This window comes from Mus caroli, unplaced genomic scaffold (genome assembly GCF_978045245.1).
Source record: "Mus caroli unplaced genomic scaffold, Mus_caroli_1 scaffold_7, whole genome shotgun sequence".
NCBI classification, from domain to species: domain Eukaryota; kingdom Metazoa; phylum Chordata; class Mammalia; order Rodentia; family Muridae; genus Mus; species Mus caroli.
The window spans coordinates 106,225,580-106,228,190 of record NW_028227262.1 but is presented as its reverse complement, the minus strand read 5'-3'; the positions used below and the strand labels follow the sequence as shown (position 1 = coordinate 106,228,190).

The 2,611-nt window shown below is 37.4% G+C and overlaps 1 protein-coding gene across 1 annotated transcript; it reads left to right on the top strand.

The window, feature by feature from the left end:
* Positions 1–1,200: 1,200 nt before the first annotated feature.
* Positions 1,201–2,166, top strand: LOC110296841 (olfactory receptor 2A1/2A42-like). The gene has a single exon (XM_021165629.1). The coding sequence runs from the start codon at positions 1,201–1,203 to the stop codon at positions 2,164–2,166; it is 966 nt and encodes a 321-aa protein (XP_021021288.1).
* The last annotated feature ends 445 nt before the right edge of the window (positions 2,167–2,611 follow it).

Here is a 2,611-nt window from a genome sequence, read left to right as displayed (position 1 = left end):
AAGGTGAAACATGTATAGTTATTGATGCCAAGGTCAGCCAACTTTTTTCCCACTTTAAATTGCAATTCCTCGTGCTTTGGATTTCAAATATAGTGTGTTTTACAAACATAGGGAAATAGATTAATAGCAAAACCAATGCATTTCTTCCTTATTTTTATTCTATGCTAATATTCTTCAGAGAAAACATAGAGAGGTCTGAATAATAGTATATGGGAAATTTGCCTGCAAGAGTATTCATATAGGCTCTTACCAAGCATCCTTCCAAATCCTTTTTTAATATTCACAAGAACTCCCATACACTGAGTCTGGGTGGTAATACATTTGATGAAACAAAAAATTATTACATTTTCCTGGAATGTATTGATAATCCTGTGAATATCCCACTCGATTAGTCACAAAATAGCCAAACATTGGTCATTGTCTAAATTTCGAGGCAATGAAACACATTTTGGATAGATACACACAAACAAATATGTAAGCACACAATATCATGTATTTTTATCAATACATATAATTTCCACCCCTCCTTTCTCATCACTAATATTCCAAAGTCTATGTTTGCATCTATACATCACCTTGTTTTCCTCAAAGGCCCTAATTTTCTAACCCATCAAATTCCACTTGATGAGAATATAATCCAATCTTTAAAAAGTTCATTTATGACTTTCTTTAAGTTATGTAAGCAACATCTAGATTTTCGCTATGAGTTGGATATTTAACAAATATAAATTGTATTAAATTAATTATTTTTTCTTTTCTGATATTATTTTCATTTTAAAAGCTTTTTCACTACTAGATTTGTGTTCATTCCAAGTTGTGTGATGTTTGATTCTGAGACCTCAGTAACTCCTTTATATCTTTGCATGTAAAAAACTCCAAAACAAAGTATGTTTCACAATTGTTTTGTGTGTAGGGTTTGCTGTTTCATAATTGCTCCAGTGACAATTATTTTAATTATACACTGGGGATGTAGTACTCTTCCAAAAGTTGGATGTCAGTTAAAACTATAGTTTTGCACAACTTTTTAATAATACACCATTAATTTATTAATGATTACATATATTTATTGATGTTTACTACTAGTTTTCTCATTGCTCATTTCTCATTCTCATTTCTCAGTTGCTGAAATCTGAGGTAAGTTTTAAAACCATATTTTACAAGAATTGAGTCTCAGTTCTCTGCATCCTCTTTCATAGTGAAATGGAGGAAAATCAGACCACAATCACAGAGTTCGTCCTGCTGGGATTCTGTCTTGGCCCTAGGATTCACCTAGTTCTTTTTCTGCTTTTCTCTCTCTTCTATACTTTTACCATACTGGGTAATGGGACTATCCTTGCAATGATCTGCCTGTACTCCAGACTCCATACTCCCATGTACTTCTTCCTGTCCCACCTGGCCATTGTCGATATGGCTTATGCCTGCAACACAGTGCCTCAGACACTCATAAACCTCTTGGATGAGACCAGGCCTATCACCTTTGCAGGATGCATGACACAGACTTATCTATTTTTGACATTTGCTATCACCGAATGTCTTCTTCTTGTGGTGATGTCCTATGATCGATATGTTGCCATCTGCCACCCGCTACACTACACTGTCATCATGAACTGGAGAGTGTGTACCATTCTGGCTGCTGTATCCTGGATATTTAGCTTTCTCCTTGCTCTAGTCCATTTAGTTCTCATCCTGAGGCTGCCCTTCTGTGGGCCTCATGAAATCAATCACTTCTTCTGTGAAATCCTGTCTGTCCTCAAGCTGGCCTGTGCTGACACAACACTCAATCAAGTTGTCATCTTTGCAGCTGGTGTGTTCACTTTAGTGGGACCCCTGTGCTTACTGCTGGTCTCCTATACAAGCATCCTGGTGACTATTCTGAGGATCCAGTCAGGGGAGGGACGCAAAAAGGCCTTCTCCACCTGTTCCTCTCACCTCTGTGTGGTAGGGCTCTTCTTTGGCAGTGCCATTGTCATGTACATTGCCCCCAAGTCCCAGCACCCAGAGGAGCAGCAGAAGATCCTTTTCCTGTTTTACAGTTTTTTCAACCCCATGCTGAACCCCTTGATCTACAGCCTGAGGAATGCTGAAGTCAAGGGTGCCCTCAAGAGGTCACTGTGCAAAGAAAGTCATTCTTGTTTGGTGTGGTGTTCCCACCACAAGCCTTGGTAGTTTCCTGTAATTTTGATCTCCAATTATTTCTTAAATCTAGGGATATTCATTGTCTTTTGTTATCATGTTTAACGACATGAGATCTCCATCTCCTCCTGACCTGCAGGACTAATAACTTTGCATTCCTTACCTCCCTAGGAGATGAAGTTTTGTCAGATGTGATTTTTCTCTCAGTTGAATTAATTAGCTGTGAAATTAAACAATACTTAAATTATCATCTGAATCTTTTAGTTGAATCTGCTAAATTTTTAAAATCTAATTAGATGACCTGACAACATAAGATTCAAAAGAAAAACAAGCCATACCCAAACACAGTAACCTGCGCTGAGTGATATCATACAAGTGACAGTTCCCACATTACACTTGACCAAGCCAGGAATTCTTTGGAGGTTTCTATCCATTATCTATGCCATGTATTACTTTCAAATAAAAATTACTGACATAG

Bases quoted from the DNA above. Each gene is read 5' to 3' on its own strand.
- LOC110296841 (XM_021165629.1), top strand. From the start codon at position 1,201: ATGGAGGAAAATCAGACCACAATCACAGAGTTCGTCCTGCTGGGATTC.